The sequence below is a fragment of the Styela clava genome, chromosome 11, assembly GCF_964204865.1.
Source record: "Styela clava chromosome 11, kaStyClav1.hap1.2, whole genome shotgun sequence".
Lineage (NCBI taxonomy): Eukaryota > Metazoa > Chordata > Ascidiacea > Stolidobranchia > Styelidae > Styela > Styela clava.
In genome coordinates, this window is record NC_135260.1 from 1,498,300 (window position 1) to 1,523,582 (window position 25,283).

At 36.7% G+C, this 25,283-nt stretch overlaps 1 protein-coding gene across 2 annotated transcripts in view; it reads left to right on the forward strand.

Moving 5' to 3' along the window:
• LOC120348188 (uncharacterized) overlaps positions 1 to 25,283 on the forward strand; it is a 47,647-nt gene that overhangs the window by 10,610 nt on the left and 11,754 nt on the right. The window contains exons 4-9 of one of the 2 annotated variants that reach the window (XM_078118185.1): positions 769 to 882; positions 1,809 to 1,979; positions 3,692 to 3,817; positions 5,027 to 5,182; positions 6,285 to 6,599; positions 8,668 to 9,312. The exons of the other annotated variant lie outside the window; for it this stretch is intronic. Of the exons in view, the coding sequence (XP_077974311.1) occupies positions 769 to 882; positions 1,809 to 1,979; positions 3,692 to 3,817; positions 5,027 to 5,182; positions 6,285 to 6,599; positions 8,668 to 8,849 (1,064 nt within the window). The 3' untranslated portion in view covers positions 8,850 to 9,312. Of the gene's footprint in view, positions 1 to 768; positions 883 to 1,808; positions 1,980 to 3,691; positions 3,818 to 5,026; positions 5,183 to 6,284; positions 6,600 to 8,667; positions 9,313 to 25,283 lie in introns of those variants that run through there. 2 annotated transcript variants of the gene reach the window in all.

A 25,283-nucleotide genomic window follows, 5' to 3' on the forward strand; every position in this document is an offset into this window, starting at 1 on the left:
TTCTGAGAAGGTATCGTTTTCGGAATTTCATTTTTTAACTTGGTAATTGAGAAAATGGAAAGAAATTGTGAGAAAACTTGAAATTTCCAGTTATCAGCGCGTGTTTTCGCTGCTGCCATGGAAACGAAACATTAATCCGGACTTTTGATGAAACGCACATTACAAGGATGAATGTATAATGTGAGAAATTTAATCCGGGTGGGTCCAGTCGTTCAGACACTACATCTGAACAGACATACCAAACGACTGAGAACAATGGTCTCCTAGAGCGGAGATATAATTAATTGTGTACTCGAAATATCAGAATTATCGCGAGACTTAATCTTCATAATTGGGCGACGTAGACGTGCAAGATCGCTATCTGTTTATGTTGCTGATTTTATACGAATGCCAAGTCTAAACAATATGAACGAGATTCCTCCCTCAGAAACATGTATAATGAAAGCAAAATTTGTTGGTTTGATTCAGCAAAAAAACATCAGTTTGATATTGTATTACTATATGTTCTCGTAAGCCGCACTTAAATACTAACTGACATTACAGTGCCGTTATGATTAACTTTAAATTTGGACAATGTTTAGTTTTTAAATGTTTTTGAAATTTAGTTTTTTTGAGAAGATTTTTTTCAGACGTTTTTATTGAAGTATTATGTAAGTCATCAAATTACCTTTTTTTTGTGATAATATTGGGGTATTTCCTATTTGGTTGTATTAATGCTCAGGCCACTTATTATGTCGTTTTATTGATTTCATTTTTATTAACATTCAGCAACATGCACAAAAACCATGGATTGTCCGGGAAATAAAATTTGCTTCCCATTTCCACCACCGCCGTTTTCTTGTTTTTGTCCAATTGGATTTACTGGAGATGATTGTATGGAACGTGAGTATTCGAATTCTTGTTTGTAGCCTGACTGGTTGAGGTCTTAATTCCAGTTCGCTTTGTTGAATTTGATGTTTCAAAAAAATGTACCAAAGTATACCGTTTTATAATATATATATATATTTCATATTATTTCATATATATTGTTCATGATCTTATTAGTGAGCAATGGTTCCCAAACGTTGGGGTTCGCCCTACAAGGGGACGTAGATAATTTTTCGAGGAGGCGTGAAGCTAATTAAAAATAAAAATATTAGTTCGATTTGATCGCAATTTGATTTTCTTGTTTTTCAAACTTTTCATTTATTCCATTATGTACGTATTTTCTACGTTTTTTGAGTAAAACATACTTTCGCCTTACTATCTGTTATTTGTAGCTTATTGTGAGCTAGTTGTTTTTAGGTGGGGCGCAAGAATTGACATATTCTAAAAAGGGGTCGCGGTTGGCACCATTAGTCAGCATAGTTTGCACTCGCTAGATGGCGCTAATTCGCCATCTATATGAAAAAATCCTAATGGAAAAGTTCGGTTTTCAGTAAATTGATTATAGCAAAATGGTGTTGGAAAGAACAAAATTGCATTAAAAAATGCCCCTAAAATATCATAATGGCTCTCACCATTTCTCTAGTTTCTTTTGGTAGTCTGTTTTTTCTCTAGTTTCTGTTGTTTATCTGTTTTTTATTTTAATGGTTGTTTTAAGTTAAGTTCTTATATATTTGTTTCTTCGCGTATAGTTTACTTCGGTGATTCAGCATCAAGGTGTCGCTGACTGGATGACTCATTGAGACTTTGGCGACCATTTTTCAACCGCTATGAGTCACTATTTCCGTTTTGTTAGTTTTTTCTTATATGTGATTATTGCCTTACATTCTGGCGCGATGAAAATAAATATCTGAAATCTGACAAATTTTAATGTTTACCACCAGGAGAGGCAGGCAACGACGACAGATGTCCTTTTCCGGACCATCCAGTCGATCTTTGCGACATATCCGAAATATTCCATGAATGTTCCGTTGACGATCCAAGTCGCAAGTGTCCGGATGGAACAATTTGTTGCTTAGGATCAGATGCATGTTCATTTAAATGTTTTCCAATAGGTAAGTACTATAGATAATAGTGCTTTTCGGTCAATACTGTACTTGCTTTATAATGATTATTAAGAAGTTAGGGTAGGATTTACATATTCATCCCGGTGAGAGGAAAGCCGTTAAGACGGCTTAATCATGTGGAGAACCACGGTCGCTCGTCCGGTTACTAGTAGGGCTGGGCATTTCGAATCGAATATTCGAATCGAATAGTAAATTATTCGAATCAGTTCAGAGCTAAATTTCGAATTGCCGCCATCTTGTTTTCTTCTTTTCGCCAATGGTCGAGGTGAATTCCCCAATTTTTTTTTCATTGAAGTCATATTTTTTCAACGCAATTCTGACGTATGACTTTTTTCTGTAGTGAGTTATTGATAAAACGTGTTTTTTATTGTGTGTGAATGCTCGGTAATCTATCTGAGTGATGTATTCTATGTCTTTGGGAATTCATTTGTTAGGAGGACCAATTACTATAAAAAGTCGTCTACAATTATATATTTCTAAGTATTCGAGATTCGATTCGAAAAAATTATTCGATTCGATTCTGAAATCACAAGGTATTCGAAAATGCCCAGCTCTAGTTACTAGTCTATGTCGGGCATAGGATTTGTTTACCAGTTAATCAATTTCCGATGCCTTGCACAAACGTGTTAAATGTACAAAAAATACAACGAGAACAAAGTGGTATTTTTACAGTCTAGGAACATAATCAACATAGAAAACGAGATAGCGATCAGAGACCGCCGACCCATGGATCTTCCGCATGTTCAGTTAGGGGATCCCCCAAAACAGAAACAGCGGGTTGATTCCTTCGCTCTGACTCAATAGTGACACCACTTGTCCCATCACTAATTAAATAATAACTCGCTAATTCTACGACATAATTTATTTAATATTTTAGCAAATACCGAGTAGGCCTATTGTTTATACTCCTTAAGGAGAATACTGGAAGACTGAAATCTCGGTAAAACGGGGCGTTTTCTACATTGTAATTTTTATCATAATCTCTGATCGTTTTCTGTCACCGCGATCGTTTCTGCGGCCAGCATCCTAATTAATGTTGATAAACCATATAAAAGCACGTTTTCCCTATTTTAAGTATACTTGTGTTTTGAATTGATGTTAATAAAGTCTATTTTGTTTTCAATGCGCCGTGATTTGAATTAATTTAAATGATGATGTCGGGTGTTTGAAAAGAAAGTCCCGTTATCATGTAACGCCTTTCTCCTTTTGTGCGCCCAAATATACGCTTTCTCACTTACTGAATTACAATCAACTATTATGCATTCTCGTATTTCGCGTATTCGACAATCACGATTGGAGGTTTTCAAATGTCTAGAAATAAATATTTTTCTGTGATATCATTATAAGATACATTCCTTCGATGCCGCCACAGTTGCCAATTCTTCAAGAGACTTTTTTTTTTATCACTTAATTCTGGTCATCGGTTATCAATAATCGGCATGGACGTAAAACGAGCCATGGAATTTTTGAAATAAATAAAAGTAGTATCATTCTATAGCAAAATATACAACTTTTAATCACTGAAAATTGCAAATCAATTGGTCCAATAGTTAAAGAAAAAAGTATTTAAACTTCGCGCGCAATGTGCCCATTTAGAAATTGTAATGTTGCATTCCAGTCTATTCTTCGTCTCATCTAGATACTAAAAGAGAGCTCAATGAAATCAAATAAAATTATTATGTTTATTTATATTTATGCAGGCTGTAAAAAATCCGTTAATATTAAAACATGCACCGACCAGAAGAAACTCTGTGTGGTCGACGATTCTACCGACGGCTTTAAATGTCGATGTCCAACCGGCTACGACGGATACATGTGCGCCAGACGTAAGTTTTCAATATTATTGTTATTAATTCAGATTCAATTTCTCAGCATTTTGTGGTATTCTTTCCCATCCAGACTGCGTTGTGAAATTTTATTTGAAACAAGTCAATGCGATTAATTGATTGAAAGTCTTGTATTCCAGAAATATATAATGATATTCTTTAGATCTCAAAGTGCGATTAAATTGATTAAAAGTCTCGTATTCCAGAAATATATAATGATATTCTTTAGATCTCAACGTGATCCGTATGGAGCCCTAGGGCTCCGTGTAGGGAAACAGGGGCTCCGTGAGCTACACGTATACTTGCTAAAATACTGACTTGGGTAATTTTGGGAAATGTCCTAACAGCAATAACGGCATTAATGAAATCTGACAATGGTAACGTTGAAATGTGGCAACGAGGCATCAACTAGTCCGAATAAATATTTAATATTGTATATTTATTGAGGGGCTCCGTACATAATTGTTAACCCATACACGGGCTCACCAGTAGCTTGATTTAAGGAACAACTTTATATCAAAACCGTTGGCAAAAGCTAGAAAATACTACCCGAATTCCATTGCAAAACCGCTTTTAGGCGAAAACGACGGTAATTTCAATTATTTGGATCTTCAAAATACATCCCACTTGAGAGGTATGAATTTAATTTGAAAGAATAATTCTGGGCGCTCCTGAAGTATGTTTACGAATATGGAGGTAACTAATTTTGTCAGCCTACTTTACATCAAGTTGTGTGAAGAGACTGATCCCTATGGGCAGGGGGTATATTCGCTTGGCTAAAACAGACAGTCCCAAAACTCGTAATATGACTAAAATAAAGAAAATCGAAATAAAATTATGCCCTAACCTGGTACACATACTACGGGAGTACCTAATTCTATTCATAGGCTGCGTTTCACTGGACCGTTCTGGTGTGCGAAGCTGTCCGTGTTGGTTAAACCGTTCTGCAATAACAAATTACACTAAGAAAGAAAAGGGAGAAATAAGAAAGAAAAAAGAGGAGTTATTTTGAAAAAATTATCGCAGAGCAAATATTATTTTTAAATGTAATGAGAGGTTTGGCCTACAAAAGCATCGAATTTTTAAGCGCTATAGCGAGACCTTATGTTTTGCGCAAAGAACATTCCTCGAATTTTTTCTGTGTTTGGCGAGAGCCTTCCAGATTATTTAGACATATGAAAGCTTAGTAAATTTTCATTCTTCATTAAGGGTTTGACGGAATAGATAAGAAATGTCCATTTCCCGAAGTTCCTGGAGATTCTTGTTATGAGATTGAAGACCCGACCTGTACGGGAGCTGACGATTGTGAAGACGATAAAGTATGCTGTTCAACAGGTTGTGGAACAGCTTGTGTGGATCTTTCAGGTAAGCGATTAGAACATTTAATAGATCTAAAACAGTTTGAGTAAAGACGCGACTTTAGTTTATTTAGCCAGATGCTTTTACTTGAAGATAAAAGAGTGCCTTCATAGAAAAATCTCGGAAAAATGCGCTCCTATTTTTTTCTTTTTGTGCGTCTGGTCAACCACACGCACGTCTGCACTGTCAGCTCTACGGCGCCGCGGACAAAATTGCTTCCCAGCCGTGGGCTATGAAATCAGAATATCACTAGTTAGATATTTTATGCGGTACGCACCGTCAATATCAGTAGTTTCAAAACTCTAGAAGTCTGACTTTTTGAATTAGATATTAGAACCTTGGGTGTCGCTGCTTGATAACCAGCTTTGGCCTTCCGCGACTTCCCTTACCCAGTAAAACTGTGTAAATTATCATTTTCTCGTAATTTGGGCTTGTGATATTTTTTTACTGGTTGGAAAAAATAATACTACCGAAAAGAGAATTCGGAAGTGTTGCCAGCCACGTTGCATTCATTTAGGGGTTTTTGGAGGTGTGGTATCGTGCTTTGAAATGATAAAACTCGGTAACAGTCGCGACCCAAATTTGAGATGGGGGTTTGGTCATTCTGAATCAACTAGAAATGTGTTTTGTATGTATTTTGGTTCTAGTCTTATTGAAAAGGTTTTTGTATTCCAACTAATATCAATAGTGTTGTTTTATCTAAGAGGTAATAGTATTCCAACTATTAATAACAGCGTTTTTCTAGCCAGCTGATCTTAAGATAATATGAAGGCGCTTTGTGACAAATAACTGTGTGTTTTTCCGCTAGACAATCTTGTACACTAACCCTCTACAAGTCAAAGTTAACCCATTTTTGGCAATATGTAGCATATCGCGATACATTAAAAGCTATTGGGCATAGTTAGATATCAGGAATCTTTCGTACAAAGCTCCCGCCAAAAAAACACCTCCGCCCACGCTCAATATAGGAAAATTGAAGTCGTAGCAAGGGAATTAAAACCCCCGAAATGACAGACCTTTGACTTTTTTATTATGCAGAATTGAACTATCCATGTTTAAATTTTCGAGGTAAAATAAAATACTTAACCAAAATCTACTTTTATTTCAGATAAGAAACCACCAAAGATTTCAAAACTCGTTCTAATTGCACTTCTAATGGGTTTAACAAGTCGTCCCAAACAAGCTGTACAAAAACCACCAATTGTACAAGTAGGACCGTATGCACAAGCAGCACCACATGTACCATATGTACAAGCAGCACCACATGTACCATATGTACAAGCAGCACCACATGTACCATATGTACAAGCAGCACCACATGTACAAGCAGCACCACATGTACCATATGTACAAGTAGCACCAGCACCCGTACCAGTGATACAAGTAGCACCAGCACCCGTGTCAATTACTCCATCATTTACAGGTACTAGAGACAAAAATACCATAGGCCTACTTTTTATTTGGTGATTTTTTTGTGTGTTTTATTATAGTCCCCTTTCTGTTATAATCAGGGCTGTGTTCGATAAGTTTCAACAAGAAAAAATATTAGTTTATAAAAGCATTTTAGTTTCAATTGTTGCCCTACTCACCAACTTGATGATTGAGATACACAATCCCGACCACAATAATAGGAATTCGACTAACTGTGCACGCGCGCATTGCCCACAGTTTCTCACAAAAATAAACTTACAAAATGGTGAAAAGAGAACACGTTTTATCGAGATTAATTTCACTAATCTTCAACAATCATGAAACGCTCTTGATAAACAATTGAAGAAATGGCTAATCCCAGTTTAGGCTGTGGAGTGTGCAGTCGTAGTTTATTGTTTTATCAATTTCGTATATGAAAAAATAAACTTAAGTATGACTATATCTTATTCTAGAAAGTCGCAAATACACGGGATTTTTAATTCTCCAGATTCTGAATTGAAACATAATAAGTGATAAAATTAATCAGATCTTTTCAAATGCACTCAAAATGCTTTAATAAGCGTTGTTAACATTTTATTAAGGAAGGCTTGCGTTCGCCAACATTTTAGTAGTTGAAATTTAATTTCTCGGTGTTCAGAGCTGGTGTCAAAATTTTTCAGCCCGATGGTACTTTTGTAGTAGGCGACCAAAATGGCGGATCCCGGAACGTAGTATATATATGTACCAAGTTCGGGTTAGGTCATAATTTTATTCTAGTTTTCCTTATTTTAGTTCTATCAGGAGATTGGGGACTAGCCAAATGACTCCCGTAGTATTTGTACGTGAAATTATGGCATAACCTTAACCTGGTTTCACATACTACGTTCCGGTGACCGCCATCTTGGTTCACATACTACGGGAGTACCAATAAATCAGATCTTTTCAACTACACTCAAAATGCTATAACTTTACTAAGCGTCTTTAACATTTTATTAAAGAAGGCTTGCGTTCGCCAACATTTTTGTTATTGAAATTTGATTTCTCGGTGTTCAGAGCTGGTGTCGAAATATTCCAGCCCGATGATCAATTCCGCGGAACACCGGTTGAAAATGGCTGGTCTGGAAAGATAATAGCATACTACAAAAGTCACATACAAGCACATATCTTCCAAGTATTGGAAGTTTGATTAAAAAAAATAAAAATATTAGATTTCATTCGGAAATTATATCGGGTATTCGAATATGCCCGACCCAACTTCTGACCCCACAGATGAGAGAAGTAGGAATAATATGTCTGTCAATTTGCTGTGCCTGGGATCAGAGTTGAGAAATTGGGTACTTTTGTAGTATGCGAATTAAGATGGCGGTCACCGGAACTTGTATATATATGTACCAGGTTTGGGATCGGTCATAATTCTATTCCAATTTTTCTTATTTTAGTTCTATCATAAGTTCGGAGACTAACCAAGTGACTCCCGCAGTATTTGTGCCTAAAATTATGGCCTAACCCTAAACTGGTACGCTACGTTTCATGTCCGCCTACTAGGGTTGGCTATATTCAAATACCCGATATAATTTCCGAATCGAATCTATAATGTTTTTTTTAATTAAACTTCGAATACTTGGAAGATATGCGCTTGTATGTGACTTTTGTATTCGTAATATTATCTCTCTAGACTCTCCAGTGTTCCGTGGAATACAGGTGTTCGTGTCAATTTTTTTCTCGAATATATTTTATGAAAATTGAAAAAATGAAAAGCTAATGAAAACATATCCAAAATTTAACCAGTCTCATACGGATTCTCAATAATGGTTTGAGAATTGACTCGTTGTCGTAATATCAGGCATCATTGGTTAGTTTTCCTCGATCAAGATAGCCGCGATTCGTAATTTCTATTCAGTTTGAAATGCCCAGCCCTAGTCAGAAGTAGTTTTAGTACGATTCGACCAGTAGTATCTTTGAGTAGGAAACAAAGATAACATTTTCAAAAATGTTTTTTCTCTCTGTAATATTACTGGTAAGCAAAGCATTTTCTTCACGAGACATATTCTTATATTATTTTTTCGTTTGATATATTTTAGGTGCAGCATGTGGTCATGGTGAGGCTCTAATTCATGGATGTCCAGATGTATGTCAAAGTGCTCGCTGCGTGAATTATGGGTCTGCAACTTGTAGAGTTCACTCTTGCAATGGGTGCACTGCAAGGTGGTACAACCACCAGGGACATGATGTCACAGCATACTGTGTTCAAGTCGTGGGATAAGGAATGATAGAAACATAAATGCTAACGGTGAAAACTGCTACGGAATTATGATCTCAAATTAATTGAAGAAGCAACCAAATGTAAACTTTGACACTCAAAGATAATTTACCAGAAAGCACTGAAAGTTTGAAAAGTTCAACATTTTGATTTAAAAAACTTGGAAATTGTAAAAAACAACAAGCTATCATTTCAGTGAAAACGTTCAGTATCTGCAACAGCCGTGGTTGTTTATTAATATTGTAATGTAATCGATAAAAGATTTAGTGATTCATATGTTGTATATTTGGACCTCCTGAAGTATGCGTACCAAGATGGCGCACAACCTGAACTCAGGTTGTGTACCAGGACGAGGTTTAGGTTGTGCAACATCTTGGTGCGCATACTTCAGGAGTATCGTACATTTTAATAAATGCATTGTTTGGTGAAGCATTCGTTGTCACAGGAGTTGCTTTTGGGTAGTTTTATTGCGCATCTGTTCTTGAATTAAAGTCGCAGCATGATTTGGCAATCTTATCATAAGGCAGAGTAGAACACAGCAGCGGACCGAGCTTTACCTGCTGCCCAGTTTAGGAAAAAAATTCATATTTATACTGGGGATTAAAATTCATAAGACGACTTGATCACAGTAATCAGGTGACATACCACGACTTCGTAGTCACTAATGCTACCACACAAAAGTCCCGCTTGAGAAATATATTGGGTACTCCAGAGTTCGGGGACTAGCCAAGTGATCCACCGGTAGATGGCGTACTACGCATCTCACGGACCGCTTGACTTAAAACAGTGGTTTACAACCATTTCGTTAAATCCCCCCTTCGCCTATCTGGCAATGTAAGCGTGGTATAATACTACGCAAATAATGAGCCAGTTTCTTCTTAGGGTATTTCACTGAGCAAAAAATAGTACATGTGCCCCATGAACGTAGCATTATGATAAAATACTGGCACCGCACTCCACCCACCACTGGACTTATAATAGTGAAGGTCCATTGATGTGTTGAGATACTATACCCATCGCTATATATTGATTGATAGGTCTGATTGTCCTGGGCCTTGTTCTGAGCGGAAACTTACAACTGTGTGGTACTTTACTTCAGCCATCAATGGGCGTAAAATAGTAAATTATTATGAGTCTATTATTTATTCTGGAACTTCCAAATGTTCCTAACGAAGTTCGGGGGTTGCAAAACGTATATCCATTTCATTCAAAGAACTATATCTATTGTACTTTTTCGCGGCTTTTGATTCGAAACACAATATATAAAACTAGTGAAAACTAGAAATATTGCTATTTCGAGAGAATACATAGGGTCAGGGAAACGGCGCGCTTGCATAACAGTGCCGTTTTAATAGGGGTCGCGCAAAATTTAAATATGTTAGAAGGGGTATCGGGATCAAAAATTTGGGAAGCTCCTATTTATTCTACACACATTGCTATATTTAAATCAATATGCCCAAAACTTCTTTGGTTAGTGCTTTGCTCTGAGGAAAAACGTAGACTATGAAAAAAACTGTAAACGTCGAATTAAAAATATACGCATGCATGATCTTATCACTCTATATCTAGCGATAGGTGAACTGCACAAACTACAACTTTAATACTGAGGCCTTCGTGAACGTTCATCAATAATACTTGTTTTCTTGATCGCGATTCCTATTTATTTTAAGATCTGCGTAATAATATCAATCGCCAGAGCAAGTGAATTTTATTACTTCGTCCCCATTACTCTATCTATCGATTGATATTTATTGGGCGTGTGTGGCTTTTTGTACGCGGTCACCGCCTCACCGACAGAAGGAACGTCTCTTTGCCTAGCAAGTCTCTATAATACTTTTCTTAAATGATATATTCGGAAAAGACAATTGTAAATATTTCTAGGTCCCCCCCACTAGAAAAGAGATCTTTTGTACAAATGCCCCGCCACTAATGCAAAATGTGAGATTTGAGAATAACATCCCCACCACGTTTAAAAATACTAATGGCTAGATGGGTATTTGCTAAGAGTTAGGACTGATTAGAAAATTTGAGTTTCTATCACAATCTGGATAACTAACCCTACAATTACATGGATAATTACTAAAGTTCTTATATTGAGCGTTGGTGAGGGCTTTGTACAAAAGATCCTATCATGCTAATCGGCTATTTAATGAAGGGTAAAATGACAGCATTGTTACTATCCTGCTAGAGCGTTATCATTCTGACAAACCACGCTTCAACAATTCTTAAACATAGACAAACAAGTAAACAAATCCCTTAAGAATAAGATAATGTTAACTGAATTTCGCCAAGGGACTAAAAATTACGATAGAAACACTTTCCTGACTCTATCTCGTGTAGTACAACGATAGCGAAATACCTGTGATTTTCAAAAATGCGCGCTGAAAATATTAACTTTACCGCTGCCAGATTTTTGTCTGAATAAATATTAAAAACTTATAAATTAGTGTAACCATATATTTCTTAAGATGATCCGGAATATCACAAAAAAAAATTTGCGGAATTAGAGAGCCAATATTACTTACATAGCATGGTGGGAGAGAATACGCATCATAAACTCCGCAGTCCAGACAGGTTGTTTCGTTAATTTATTGTGATTGGTGGTCTTGTTTGTATAGTACTAGCCTGAGGTAAATCTCATGCTACAGTAATATATTAAAATATATCTCACGCTATGATGAGATAGACCTCACGATATAGTACCAGCTTGAGATACATCTCACAATATAGTGTGGTAGACCCCACGCTTGAAGATTGAAGATCTCACCCTAGAAAAATATTTATCTGATTTGTAAAGTCACATTCGAAACGTCGAAAACAGATTTCACTCCAGGTACCACGCGACTTTACTAGAACAAAATGTCTGAATGCAGGTACACTTGTGTTTGAGGAACCCATCTTGGTTTCAATGACTATTTGTACGGTTGAGGTTCGTTACTGATTGTTACTATTCAGAATCAACAAATTAGCATCTATAAATTATTTTTCCAACAAAAAAACCTGCTTTATATTTGAAGCTTTAACGATATTTTCAGTTCAAACAGCATTCCCTTTATTATTGATAAAAGCAAAAAGCCTTCGGCACCCGGTAATTCGCAGCCGGTCACCCATGCAAGTACGAACAAGACGTTTTCCGATATCGGTGTATTTAACGTGGCATTGTCGTAGGCGATATCGACGAGACCTATTCGGTTATTTCGATTTAATTTTCGCTTGATACGAGAGAGAAATGAAGCAGAACTTAATCGAATGTGGCATCAGCGATCAATTTTTAAATTAATCACAAATTTTAAATTAAAATACTGAAGACAATTTTTTTTCATTGCATCGTCCCGAGGGCAAATCTATTTGCCATGATTCGATTTAAATTAGCGTTCAGGTTTTTCCTAAAGTCAGTGAGATGAGAGCAGCTTCACCAAACTCTGCCAAGATGGATAAATATTTTTGCATTGCAATCTTATTCTCGTTTACTGTTGCTATCAATGGGGAATTATTAACTGGCTCGGGTTAGTGCTGACTTCTGTTTTGCTCAAAGTTTGTGGACGTAGTTTTTATGTTGATAGTTTTCTTTCGTTTAGACTTTAGAGCAGGGGTTCTCAACTTGGGGTTCGCAAACCCCCAGGGGTTCACTAGAAGATTTCCAGGGGTACTTGGATGACAGTCGAGTTATTGAATGTTGCTGTTTTTTAATTTCCTTTATCACTACCAGAGGAAAATGCGTGCCCATTGAAACTAGACGCCAGTTGAAACGTAGATTTTCCCTGATCTTGCGTTGTTGTGATTGTGACGCAAAAATGTGGAATTCAAGGCTTTGCGTACAAACTGTGAAATTTCTAAAAACAGCGTGCTACGAGCATTGGAGAAGTGATTATGCTTATTGAAACTTGGGAGAGATTTTGAGAATTCATTAGTTAGACAGACGATAAAGGCAGTAATATCAACAAGACGATTTAATTTAGTTATATATGGTCAATAAATTAGTGTTGCAACAAATTATTAGTCAATATATCACAATTTTGTTTAGGTGTCTGATTACCGGGGGTTCGAATTAATTGCTTCGTGACTCGGGGGGTACTTGACATAAAAAAGCTTGAGAACCCCTGCTTTAGAGCGTCGGAGAATTCCGCTTGACTGACAATGTTTAAGGTTGCTTTTTAATCTAATAGTTGTTTTAGTTTTCGCCACAATTATTACAGACACTATACAAACTGTAATTGCGAATTAAACTGAAATTAGATTTTAAGAGTGAAAAGAGGCGCAAAATGAACATTAATGAATCCCCCTCGATATATTCTAAATATATGGATAATTTAGAAATATTATTTTCTGTTTCAATAAAAGAGGCGACTTCCGGAAGCTATAGGTTTGGTCACTCAGGTCTATGCGAGCCGAATTTTCGACTTTCAACCTTTCGATATGTTTGGAGAACCACCGGCCGTCTGTCACTTTCATGTCAGATTAAGCCAGGACTGGGCACAGTTTTACAAAAGCAAAAGTGGAAAACAATAAGCCTTGTGCCCAAACTATATTTGCGCGCAATGTTAACAAATTCCTTGAGCTATCTTTTAGTAGCTAAAACACCAAAATTTGGTTTTAGTTCCGTTATGGCAGCATCTGGCGGGCCAGATCGAATTACCCAACGGGCCGGATTTCGCCCACAGGGTGTAGTTTGCGCATGTCAGGGTTAAGCTCTCGAAAAAATATTGGGACTCTTTAAAAAAAGAATTCCACAACAACGCGTAATTCTATCCCAATAACAATGTACTGGCCATCATTGCTCAGGACAATTATCGTTGGAACGATTTTCTTCATTCGAATGAAATGGCTGTATTTCTATGTTCAGGAGATTCATGCACCACGGGATGCTTGGACACAAAAGAAGTTTGCTATGGAACGGATGCGAACTTATGTTTTTGTCCAGCCGGATTTAAAGGTGACAACTGCGATGAACGTAAGTTAGATTGAATAATGTTATAGTCGATATACGCAGTAGTGGGATTCAGCCGGTTTGTGTGATGGAACCGGCTGACAAAAAATTTGAATCCCACCACTGGATATATATATACTTAGGTATCGTAGGTTATAAAACTTTAGAAGTATAAACAATCACGACATCCTGAAAAGGGAGGAATTGCTCTGTGAAGTTACAGTTTAGAATAATTATGCTTTGCAGTTTGGAAGCGTGTTTTGCAATTTCGTTTTAATGATGGAAATCGCCGGAAATAAACTTAAAAAATAACAATTGTCGTCTAAAATTTTTCTTCGTACATTTTGTAAATATTTTCCCAATAAAGTCAATGATCTCATCTACTAGTCCAAAATAACCGGGATAATATTTTCCAAACGACTTAATAATTTCATGAACTTTCACAATTTTGAATTTCACAATTTTACTATTAAATGGAAATTTTAGTAAAACTGCAATTCTATAAACGTTTTGATGGTGCTATGAGCAAGCCTTAAATAGGAACTTTAAATTAGATAAATTACCGCCTCACAAAGTATAATAAGCCGTGATTGAAATCGTATAAATATGGTATTCGAAATATTATTAAATCTTGATTTTTTTTCCAACTTTCAGCCAACACCGAATTCATTGACGAAATGTGTCCGTTACCAGACCAGATACCGAAATCTTGCGATGCAGCCATTGACCAATGTGGAACTTGTGATTCGGGCACGAAATGCTGCTCAGATGGATGCATTTTATCCTGCCAACCTACTCTTCCAAGTAAGCATTGTCTTTGTCAATCTATTATCGCCTTAACATAGTGTCAGTCATTAGTTTTACACGAAGTTATGCTTGTGCACGCAGAATGAGAAAATATATCAGTTCTTTGTACCGAATTGCTATTGCACCGCTTATTACTATTTGCGAGAGTAGGGATTTGTTCAAAGAAAATTATTTAAAACAATTGTTTCAAATCAAGCTTTTTGTTTTGCCTGTTTTGTCTAAAATGGCTGTATTATTTGATTCTTTTTGTATTAAATAGGTTAAAGAAATATGGATGTAAAAACTTGCCATGTGCTTATTATTTTTCAATAAATCCTTCGAGACGCCACAAATATCGATGACTTGCTCCCCCCCCCCCCCTCGTGCTGTAGTTTAATGAGTCCGCAAATGTAGTTGGTATAAGGCATAAGCCATTACGTGAACCACTATACGACGAAACCACATGGCGAAAATTGAAATACGGTCGAATAAATGAGTTTGTTTAACTTGGAAGTACTCTATCCCTTTGACCTCAAAAACAAACTTTGCTAATTTAAATTAACCGAACAGTTTTAAACGTAATAATCCCTATTTTTTATAAAAAAAAATGTCAATACATAAACTCGAAAACAAGCCTTTGTTTGAAATTGATTCAAAACAAACCATATATATACCCTATGCGAAAAGGAGTCACATAGAATCCACTTGGGGGACTTGGGCGATAAGTTCGACAAACTCCGCCGAGACGCTTGACCAGGCAAATACCATCCATACTAAGGTTTACCGCATATACAGTCGCCATCCCCAACCTAAATCGGTGATCAAATGAATGCCGTGGTTCAACATTTGGTCGAGTCCTCTAATTGGCTTTTCTATTTGGGATCAAATAAAGAGATATAAATGGATTCGAGTGCAGTAATAACTTCCTATACATATATATAAATGAGCGCTACTCCACGACTTTAATTGAAGATAAAAACATCTTATTATAATATAATTAATTGCACTCTGTAAACATTGCGACTCTCTTTCGAAATGCTGTTTAAACACAGTAATTTGTTTTGCGAAGATAAAAAAAAATACCAAGTGACTCCAAGAATTACAACTGGTGTTTACAAGAAATAATGTTTCGCTAAGTCTCGTGAAATATAACGATGCAATAATCTGATAAAAATATAAAACATTTAAACGAGACCACGAGAGAGAAATAACATCCAAATAAACACGACGCAGCTAATTTCTCTTATCTTTTATCATAACGGGATGTGGTGAAGAGGTGAACGTGTATAAGATTGGATAAATACCTGTTGATGTTCAATGTAATTAAAAATCACGTCTGTTAACATCACATTTAAAAATTTTCATGGCCTAGACTAGAGTAAGACTGAATAACGCAAATATCCACAACAATGTGTCGTCTTCATCTATTTTCGTACCGTTAATCTGAAATGTTAATCTCATGTAATTTATTGCGCGGGGTTAGAACTTACAAATGTAAAATAAGATATTCGAACTTTGGGTGTCGCTGCTTCATAACCAGTTTTGTTCCACGCGGATACGAGAGAAATAGCGACGCACGCGTTTTTACAATTGATGACGTCGGCCATTAATCGACAAGCCTGTTGTCGCCCAGAATCTCCGCTAATAGTGAATAACGGCAGCGTACTACACAACTGACGCAATGACAATTTAATGAACTCCTGAAGAAAAAATTAAATTTCGGGTTTGATTCGGACTAGGGCCTGCAAATCTAGTTAATTAGTCGGGCCCTGGTCGGGTTTAATACCCACAGGCTCGGGTCAGGCCGGGTTAGAATTTTTGTGCCCGAGTTTACTTCTAATAGAGAGGACCCCCAAACCTACCTGTGGTGGAGGAGGTCATACATCTTAATATAATCACTTTGAGGAGGGCAACGATCTCTATATAATACCGTGCAAGATGTAGATTTACAGTGCTTATACATTTTTACCCACCACGCCTTATTTATTGAAATGTATGCATCGCCAGGTACGAAAGATATCGGTTATTCCAAACATGGTAGCAGTGGTTCCCAACCTGGCGGACATGTAGCATGAAAAAAAATAACCTCGCGGACCGACAACAGAATACTGAAATGAATGAAACCTAAAATAGTAACTTGCTTTCTACCGAATCCCCTTTGGTTTCTTACAATTTTAAACTCGAAATGAAAACGTAGGCCGAATCACGAACATATTGGAAACGTAACTTGACGTTGCGACGTAAGCAATCGATTACTATGGTAAAAAAAATGGATTGTAGATGATGGACCACGGATAAAAATAAATTACAAACAGCCACGTTTACAGTTCAGCTTGAAATCTTCATTTTCTAAAAAACATGCGTATTACAATACACCGTAAATGAAGTTTCAAATTCACGGATGTGATGTTTCAATCACGGTTCAACTCAAATTTTTTATCATAAACTAAATCGAAAAATTCAAATGACGTGAAGCAAATTCATTTGCTTGGTAGAGTCAGTGAAAACGCAAACTTTGGTTAAAAGAATTAATTCGGAACGCCCCGAGCAAATGTAACAAGTTCTCACTATAGGCACTAGGCTTGCACGTAATTGACAAAAATCAATTCCGTAATTACGGCAAAATCGATTACGTAATGACCCCGTAATTGCGATATTTTTTCACACATTTAAACCTATCATAACAACCAATTGAATCCACTTCATTTTCGATTGGGACATCGAGTTTGGGTTTTCATATTCCTGGCAGTACTACACGCCGGCGACAGATGTTAAGACAAGAGTGAATTCAAATTAATTTTATTCTGATTTTTATCTTTTGTGCTAGCTTTGATTTCCTTTATCACCTTCGCAAATTAACCGTCCCAATTTTATGCGATCAATTTCATCATTACCGACACTGGTATACGGATATTTGTGAAACGATAGTTGACTTTTTTAAAATCGTATTAAAAATAAATGTCGGGTTTCCAATTTATCAATGCCACGACGAGAGTATTCTCTCGTTTGATTATACTTGCGCTTGCCTCGCGACGAAGACTTGTTATTGCACCGTTTTTAACATTATTCGACTTTACTACCTAGTCAGCATTTTATAATAATCATTGATGCCGACTTATTGACGTTATTCCGATTACCAATTCCGAAAATTCCAATTCCGAAAATGGTTCTCGCACAGAATAAACACACTGGCTCATACTTGATATTTGATAGTAGTTAAATTGAGAATATTGAACTGTTGAAACAAAAAAACGATTGTCGAAATTCTTAAATCTCGTTGCCTTGGTTAAATATAATCCAATGATCAGGACATTTTCAATTAAATACTTCACAAAGATAGTTATACATTAAACATTTAGGCTACAATTTAGCTTTTTTTTTTTTTAAATTTTAATCATGCATTGTGGTGGAGAAATCCCACTATTTAAATACGGGTAACTATAAAAATAGAATAGGATTCTGGATTCGATTCAAGTATTCTAAAACAGTGCTTCCCAACCGCCGGTCCGCGGACCGTCAACGGTCCGCAAAGGATTTTTACCGGATCGCGGGAAATCCCGTCATATTGTTGTTTCTCTGCCGTCTCAATCGCTTTACCGATGCCGAAAAGACGAAGTTGCGTTGGTTCATTACGCAATTTCTTTCCCGTCGTCATATTGCTGTTTGATACGCGCGACATTAATTATGACGGTGACGTATTGGCAAGAGAGAGAAAAGTGAGAAAAACGGCTGCAAATACCCAAGCTCTAACTTCTTCTACTTTTTAAACTTTCACTTTTTACAATTGACGGAATTGACTGCTTTGAAGAGAGCTGGTTTCAATCGTGAAAGTGCTCGACCAATATTTACGACTTTACGTAATTCGTAACTTCCCTTCCGTAACTCGAAATAATTCCGTAAATCTGTAAATTACGTGCAAGCCTAATAGGCACGATATTGTGATTTAAACATAACGGATAATGCGTGATGTAACGGAGAAGCATAACTTACTACTAGTTTATTTTTATCAGTTTTTATATTGAACTGCAACTACAATATTCAATGGCTAAGGTATTACAATCTACGTTAACGAAGTATGATATTTGTAGAGAATCTTTGTTATAATTTTTGAGAAAACAAGCTTTTTATAAAAAATAAATGAGTTTCTTTGTGTTTCGATAAAATATCACGAGTGTGCCATTCATTCCCCCTTTACACTAGAGGTGAATGCTTACCTTTTTACTTCTTTTGAGATTGATTTACACTGGTTGGGAAAAATAATTTGATTGGCGTGAATTTATATCACACCAAATATGAGAGTGTTCAGGTCGGAAAATAAAGGTTTAACAGCAACTTTTTTTTCTTCGTGTTTCCATTTCTCTAATTATAATTAAATTGTAGGCTCGTTAAACGAGTAGCTAGCTGTTCAATAGAATTTTTAGGATATGATAAAAAAAACTGTCTCACGATAAATTCTGTTACGTAAGAAAATGTAATTTACTCCTCGAGCGTAGATTATAATTAAAATAAATTCATCGTCAAAATCGCCGTTTGGATGTTTACCCGGGCATTCCTTGTTTGCATCGTGACATTGGCCAATCAGCAAGATGAAAAAATAAACGTAACAAATTCCCCCCTATTCGCATCCGCTCAGACAGACTTTCAGACGTGGTCGTGAACATTTCTTATTTCCTCGTTTTTGGATTATATTCGTTAGTTTTTAGTTGTTTTTCGGAAATTTAAATATAAATCATATACGTCAATGATTACTTTGTCTTCCTATGAGTTTCATTTTAAATACAGTAATCAAAAATTGGTGTAGAAATAGCTGTGATAGACTAGGCTAAAAAATTTTAGCGGTACTTTTAAAAAACAGATTGTTGAATGATATGAATTATGATGATAGTTTGAAACAAATACCCCATTTTACACAGCCATCAACTCGCGAAACCACTCTTAAAATAAGCATTGAAAATTTTAAAATGGTAAAGTATAGGAAGAATTTTCCGCGGTCAAAGGTTGGGGATAGGTACATTCGGTGAATCGTCCCAGGCCAGATTTTTTTTACTCCGGCCGTATTTTGCCAACCACTGGGATACGCAAACTACAGTAGCCTACCTTACTGCGGAGACGAGTCCAGCAATCCTTTCGCGTGTGATAATCGACAACGAGATTCAAGCCTGCGAATGCACACAAAGTACAGAATTAAGTGCACTGTGCGCCGAGCAAAAAAAAGGTTTCGCGAAATCGCCCCCCTATCGCCCCCTTCGACTTTTTCGCCCCTCTCTGTATTGTTTTCGCCCACCGGGGGCGATATCGCCCACTTTGGGAATCACTGCTGTAGACTGTGTTCGTCACGTTTGGGTTAGAGTTGACAATTTATTAGCTGACATCGCTGAACCCCATAGCCGAAAAAAAATTCTAGCTGGGGCAGGGGTGATTTTTTATGTGGACTCTATGCAAATAATCCTAGTATTTTGACTCATTTTTTTTAAATTAAAACTATTTTTTTGCCTAAAATTTAAGGCGTATTTTTCTTTGCTGTTTTTCACAAATTTTCTTTGCGAATTTTCGAGATACTTTGTATCAATAAATAACGCTTTTACCATTGTGAGATTATAATTCTCCACAATTATGATTTCTGAAACATTCAAATGCGCCTACTTCTAGTGTTTGCATACCGGTTGTATATATTTCGCCGAACTTTGACAACCTTTGGAAAGTAGAAATATAGGTCTAGATTCTAGACTAGATGGTCTGATTCGTTTAAAATTAAAGATTGTTGCAATAACGTAATAAATCCCATATTTCCAGAAATTCGCTAGCAATCTGCGAACAATTAATTACTAATCTAGATAGTAATCTAGATTGTAATCTAGATAGTGAGGCCGAATAATGCAAAAGTCTTCATCTATTTTCGTACCGTTAATCTGAAATGTTAATCTCATGTAATTTATTGCGCGGTGTTAGAACTTACAAATGTAAATAAGATATTCGAACCTTGGGCGTCGTGCTTCATAACCAGCTTTGTTCCACGCGGATACGAGAGAAACAGCGACGTACGCTTTCTTACTTACAATTGATGACGTCGGCCATTAATCGACAAGCCTGTTGTCGCCCAGGATCTCCGCTAATAGTGAATGACGGCAGCGTACGACGGTGACCGGGCTTCGAAAACTGCCATTTCATTTTGAGCGCTGCGTGTCTGCTTAAGCATTCTTGCTTTAGTTTTTTTTAACTAATATTTAAAACATGTTCACTAAAATTCCCAAGACTTTAACTTTACCAGTTTGTTGATTATCGAGATGAAATATGGCCTGTTCGAAAAAAAGAGTATTTTCTTCTGAGAAGGTATCGTTTTCGGAATTTCATTTTTTAACTTGGTTATCGAGAAAATGGAGAAAAATTATGAGAAAACTTGAAATTTCCAGTTATCAGCGCGTGTTTTCGCTGCTGCCATGGAAACGAAACATTAATCCGGGCTTTTGATGAAACGCACATTACAAGGATGAATGTATAATGTGAGAAATTTAATCCGGGTGGGTCCGTCCAGTCGTTCAGACACTACATCTGAACAGACATACTAAACGACTGAGAACAATGGTCTCCTAGAGCGGAGATATAGTAAATTGTGTACTCGAAATATCAAAGTTATCGCGAGACATAATATTCATAATTGGGCGACGTAGACGTGCAAGATCGCTATCTGTTTATGTTGCTGATTTTATACGAATGTCAAGTCTAAACAATATGAACGAGATTCCACCCTCAGAAACATGTATATTGAAAGCAAAATTTATTGGTTTGATTCAGCAAAAAATTTCAGTTGACTCTGTAAACATTACGACTTTTTTTCGAAATGCTGTTTAAAAACAGTACTTTGTTTTGCGAAGATAAAAAAAACAAACAAGTAACTCCAAAACTTACAATTGGTGTTTACAAGAAATAATGTTTCGCTAAGTCTCGTGAAATATAACGATAATCGGTAACAAGTAGTACCAATGCAATAATCTGATAAAAATAAAACATTTAAACGAGACCACGAGAGATAAATAACATCCAAATAAACACGACGCAGCTATTTTCTCTTATCTTTTATCATAACGGGATGTGGTGAAGAGGTGAACATGTATAAGATTGAAGGTCTATAAATAACGGTTGATGTAATTACTGTAATTAAAATATACGTCTGATAACATCACATTTGAAATTTTTCATGATTGAAAATTGTATAACATGAAACATACTAACACCTTGAGGGAAAAGGGGTAGGGGATATCCACACGATCCTCAAAAGTAAAGATAAGACCTGAAGCACGATTTAATGAACTCCTAAATAAAATATGAAATTTCGGGTTTGCTTCGGACTCGGGCCTGCGAATCCAGTCATTTAGTCGGGCTCGGGTCGGGTTTAATACGGCCGGGCTGGAATTTTTGGACCCGATCTTACCTATAGTAGAGAGGACCCCCAAACCTACCTGTGGTGGGGGAGGTTATACATCTTAATATGATCCTTTTGAGGAGGCAACGATCTCTATATAATACTGTCCAAGATATAGATTTACAGTGCTTATACATTTTTACCAACCACGACTTATTTATTGAAATGTATGCATCGCCGTGTACAAAAGATATCGGTTATTCCAAACAGGGTAGCAGTGCCAATCTAGAGCAGTGGTTCCCAACCTGGCGGACATGTAGCATGAAAAGAAATGACCTCGCGGACTGGCAACAGAATATTGAAATGAATGAAACCGATAATAGTAACTTGCTTTCTACCGAATCCCCTTTTGTTACTTACAGTTTTCAACTCGAAATGAAAATTCTGAAACGAAATTGTAGAAACGTAGGCCGAATCACGAACGTAATGGAAACGTAACTTGACGTTGCGACGTAAGCAATCGATTACTATGGTAAAAAAATAACTGGATTGTATATGGAGGACCGCGGATAAAAATAAATTACAAACAGCCACGTTCAAAATTCAGCTTGGAATCTTCATTTTCTAAAAACCATGCGTATAACAATTCACCGTAATTAAAGTTTCAAATTCACGGATGTGGTGTTTTAATTACGGTACAACTCAAAATTTTTATCTTAAACTAAATCGAAAAATTCAAATGACGTGCAGCAAATTTATTTGCTTGGTAGAGTCAGTGACAGCGCAAACTTTGGTTAAAAGAATTAATTCGGAACGTCCCGAGCAAATGTAACAAGTTCTCACGATAGGCACGATATTGTGATTTAAACCTAACGGATAATGCGTAATGTAACGGAGAAGCATAACTTACTACTAAGTTTATTTTTATCAGTTTTTATATTGAACTGCAACTACAATATTCAATGGCTTAGTTATTACAATCTACGTTAACGAAGTATGATATTTGTAGAGAATCTTTGTTATAATTTCTGAGAAAACAAGCTTTTTATAAAAAATAAATGAGTTTCTTTGTGTTTCGATAAAATATCACGAGTGTGCCATTCATTCCCCCTTTACACTAGATGTGAATGCTTACCTTTTTACTTCTATCAATTTGTCGGCCATTAATCGACAAGCCTGTTGTCGCCCAGAATCTCCGCTAATAGTGAATAACGGCAGCGTATTTTCCATTTATTTTCGTACCGTTAATCTGAAATGTTAATCTCTTGTAATTTATTGCGCGGTATTAGAGCTTACAAATGTAAATAAGATATTCGAACCTTGGGGCTTACTGCTTCATAACCAGTTTTGTTCCACGCGGATACGAGAGAAATAGCGACGCACGCGTTCTTACAATTGATGACGTCGGCCATTAATCGACAAGCCTGTTGTCGCCCAGAATCTCCGCTAATAGTGAATAACGGCAGCGTACTACACAACTGACGCAATGACAATTTAATGAACTCCTGAGGAAAATATTAAATTTCGGGTTTGCTTTGGACTAGGGCCTGCAAATCCAGTTAATTAGTCGGGCTCGGGTCGGGTTTATGACGGCCACGGGCCTGGGTCAGGCCGGGCTAGAATTTTTGGGCCCGATCTTACCTCTAATAGAGAGGACCCCCAAACCTACCTGTGGTGGGGGAGGTCATTTTTATGTGGACTCTATGCAAATAATCCTAGTATTTTGACTCATTTTTTTCAAATTAAAACTATTTTTCTGCATAAAATTTACACGTTTAGACTGAATTTTATTATATCCTAAAAATTATATGGAACAGCTACTCGTTTAACCAGCCTACAATTCAATTATAATTAGACAAATGGAAACACGCACAAATAAATATCATATTCTATTCGAGAGATTCATCGCTGCTTAATTTTTGTAAGAATGTATATCTTCTTAAAGACAATCTTTATTAAAAATTCAGAAACCATGCGAAAATATTCACTTCGATGTTTAGAAGTACATACTTGTGCGATCAATTATTTTTGAAAATGAACATTACAAAGAACTAAGATTAGTGATGCCCATTTGGAAAATCTTCCAATCTTGGCGCCAAAGAGCTATCAAGCGTGATGCAGCAACAAGACAGAGTCACATTAAATATATGCGATCCGCAAAAGAATAGCAACACCAAATTTTGTCTCGCGAGCGATGTAAAATTTGAGGACCCCTGGGCCATCCGAGTCCACAAATCTATTGATTCTATGAACTGGTGATCGGACTGGATGACGTGATAGGAAGAGGAATCGGGGTGAATTTTAACGAAGACCGTTATATATCATGTATTTTGATGAAGGTCATCAGGCTGTAGGGATCAATAAGATATACGAAAATCATTGTTATAAGTTTTGGAAAATTGATTTTGTTTTCATTATTTTAATGTGAAATGGGGTGAATTTAGGGAGATAAATGCTATAAAGCAAGAGTACACGGCGGTCTTTGAGAAGGTAGAAACCTTGATTCTTTCATTTCCGACTTCTGATATGGTGAACGAGGGGTTTTCAGCAATGTTGCTATTGCTATCAAAACAACTAAATCGCTTTTCCATCAGTAAACGGGGTAATTTTAGATATAATAAAAAACTCGCTGAAGAACACCAAGCTTATCCATTTCATTAAAAAACACTATAAACTATGACTTGTCTCCTTATTTGGTCTGTAATATATTCGTTTCAGACTTCCAATATTTTTTTTTTGCAGTGGGGGGGGGGATGAAGTTGTATAAACTACTGTAGGGCGGCGATGGTACAAAAAGTTTGGGAACCACTGATCTAGATAGTAAGGCTGAATAACGCAAATATGCACACCAATGTGTCGTCTCCATTTATTTTCGTACCGTTAATCTGAAATGTTAATCTCTTGTAATTTATTGCGCGGTATTAGAGCTTACAAATGTAAATAAGATATTCGAACCTTGGGGCTTACTGCTTCATAACCAGTTTTGTTCCACGCGGATACGAGAGAAATAGCGACGCACGCGTTCTTACAATTGATGACGTCGGCCATTAATCGACAAGCCTGTTGTCGCCCAGAATCTCCGCTAATAGTGAATAACGGCAGCGTACTACACAACTGACGCAATGACAATTTAATGAACTCCTGAGAAAAATATTAAATTTCGGGTTTGCTTTGGACTAGGGCCTGCAAATCCAGTTAATTTGTCGGGCTCGGGTCGGGTTTATGACGGCCACGGGCCTGGGTCAGGCCGGGCTAGAATTTTTGGGCCCGATCTTACCTCTAATAGAGAGGACCCCCAAACCTACCTGTGGTGGGGGAGGTCATTTTTATGTGGACTCTATGCAAATAATCCTAGTATTTTGAC